At 38.9% G+C, this 2,593-nt stretch overlaps 1 protein-coding gene across 1 annotated transcript; it reads left to right on the top strand.

Annotated features, from left to right (window-relative positions):
• Positions 1-627: 627 nt before the first annotated feature.
• On the top strand, positions 628-2,569 carry LOC123964589 (hyaluronan and proteoglycan link protein 1-like; the record flags this gene model as incomplete). Its single annotated transcript, XM_046041465.1, has 2 exons — positions 628-931; positions 1,172-2,569. Coding segments are annotated over 2 exons (594 nt in total), but the record flags the coding sequence as incomplete, so codon positions are not given.
• Positions 2,570-2,593: the final 24 nt, after the last annotated feature.

Raw genomic sequence — 2,593 nt, 5'->3', positions numbered from 1 at the left:
GCAAATTAGGGTTATTTACATATTTATGCTTGGAATCCTGACACTTCGCATGGTGACACACTAAATCATTGCATTATGTTAGAGCTCTTCTGCACCAAGCTCCCACCCACCTTTTGTTGATAGTGTTTCACATGTGGGAAGGATCAATATGGGTGTAGACTGGACGTGTACATACATTTTTAGACAAAGTGGGAACTGCATACTATTAACTTTGTACTACTTTGATGTAGCTGTAAAATTTTATATCTGTTAAAAATCTTATGGTATTCATATGAGGAATTAAGGAACCATGATGAGTAAACTATCAGAGCATTTCTGCAAGTAAGTCTGCAGCATTGTGTACATGCATACGTAAATTGACTTTTGAATTATAATTTTTCTTCTTCTTGTTGGATCCATGCAGTTAAAGCAGTTCAAAGTACCTTTCTTTGATCTTTAATGCCACAGAACCTAAAACCTAGTTTGCATGAGGTGATCTTTTCTTCAATGCAGAAGGATAGACAAGAACAAAATTAAAGAGTTAGCAAACTCCCGACACTTTGCAAGACTTATAGGCCTACAGTCACTAACATAGACTAACTAAACTAAACATAGACTCATCGGTTGACATAAACTCTCCTTCCTCTCTTAGGTGTTGTGTTCCCATACCACCCCCACCTGGGCCGCTACAACCTGAACTTCCACGATGCTGTGCAGGCCTGTATTGGCCAGAATGCTGCGGTCGCCTCCTTTGATCAGTTGCTTGAGGCCTGGAAGGGTGGCCTGGACTGGTGTAATGCTGGCTGGCTGAATGATGGCACAGTGCAATACCCCATCACCAAACCCAGAGCGCCTTGCGGTGGCTCCAACAACGGGCCTGGCGTCAGAAACTATGGTCACCGTGACAAAAAGAGCCGCTATGATGTTTTCTGCTATACTTCTGCTTTAGAGGGTGAGTTTTTGATTCACTGATTCATTATGTTAGTTATTAATCATTCGTGTGGTGTACCAGGGAACATATTGCATTTCAGGTTTTTTTTTAATATTTGCCATGTATGGCCTTGCTTGGTAGACCAATACGGAAAAAATATGAACTAACTCACAGCTGCTTGAATCCATCTATCAAGAAAATATAGAAAAATATAAAATATAGTTCCTCTGCTGATTGCCTGTTTTCTTTCCATGCTGTCAGGACAATTCTATTGGCTGGTCCAACCCGACAGGCTGACCTTTGACGAGGCTGTGCAGGCTTGCATAGACGATGGTGCAGAGATCGCCAAGGTGGGCCACATGTACGCTGCTTGGAAGCTTGAGGGTTACGATCGCTGTGATGCTGGCTGGTTGGCTGATGGAAGTGTCCGTTACCCCATCTCCAGGCCCCGCAAGAACTGCAGCCCCACAGAAGCTGCGGTGCGCTTTCTTGGATTCCCAGACAAAGGTCAAAAGTCTTATGGTGTCTATTGTTACAAGGCTGCGAAGTGAGGGGGCAAAATAAGAGTGGGTCATAACCACCAAAGAGCAGCCAACAACCACATCTAATAAAATCAACAATAAGTCAGAAAGAATTTGGATCATAACCAGCGTGAACTCAGTACCTTTCTGAAACTGTGATAACACTTTTTAACTCCTAAAAACAAATACAGTCTATCTTACATTCATATGCAATGAATGACAAAATATTTTGTAGCCATTACGTTTTGTTTTTCTCTCACTGTACATTCATTCATTTTACACAGCTTGTTGGGGAAAAGGGAACATTGTTAAATGTATGAGTAATGAATCAGAGACAAGAACTTGATGATTGTGAAGCATCATCTTGTTGGCAAGTTTGGTTTGTCCTCGAATGATTAGATGTGTGAAGGTAAAGATTTAGAGCATTGATGCTCATGTGCAGATGATATTTGCTGCTTTAAAATACATAACAAGTAAATGTGATATTTTATACATTTATTAAGAGTCAAATCAATAAAAGTCCTTGAGCTATTTTTTCACCTCTTAAACTCTAGAAATGTTTTTCAACCAGAGAAAGTCAAATATACTGTTTAACAAGAAAACAATAAAATGAATGTAAATGTCTTGATGGACTGTGACAACTATTCTGCATTGATAGCTCCAATTAGAACAACTTCCAATTACAATTTGAAAGACATTTGACTATTGTAACCTCATACAGTATTTTTTTAGGTTAACAAAATGGGTTTTTTCAAACTTTTAAATGCTGTTTGTCACTATTTTTTACGTGTCAATAATGTTCTTTTTAAAGAAAAAAAGTATAGTTTCTGTCACTTGTAGATATTTTTTTGTGTGCAGTTTTCAGACAACTTGGATCAGGCACATACAAAACAGCAAGATTTCAGCCGAATAGTAAATGTAAAGAACTACAGATCTTCCCCGTTGGCCAAATCAACCCTGGCTGTCTAACAGTTTTAGCATTTCACCAAAATAGACAAGAAATTGAACATTACAGTAGTTAGAAGTACAACTAACAAATGTATGGGCTGCTGACTTCTGAGTTTCGCTAATTCATACTGAGGTCATGAGTGGTGTATGGGACATTTCCATTAATACTCTTACCTGGGGTAATACTGATGATCAGCTACACTAAACAAGGATT

This window comes from Micropterus dolomieu, unplaced genomic scaffold (genome assembly GCF_021292245.1).
Source record: "Micropterus dolomieu isolate WLL.071019.BEF.003 ecotype Adirondacks unplaced genomic scaffold, ASM2129224v1 contig_3451, whole genome shotgun sequence".
NCBI classification, from domain to species: domain Eukaryota; kingdom Metazoa; phylum Chordata; class Actinopteri; order Centrarchiformes; family Centrarchidae; genus Micropterus; species Micropterus dolomieu.
This window is presented reverse-complemented; position numbering and strand designations above follow the sequence as displayed.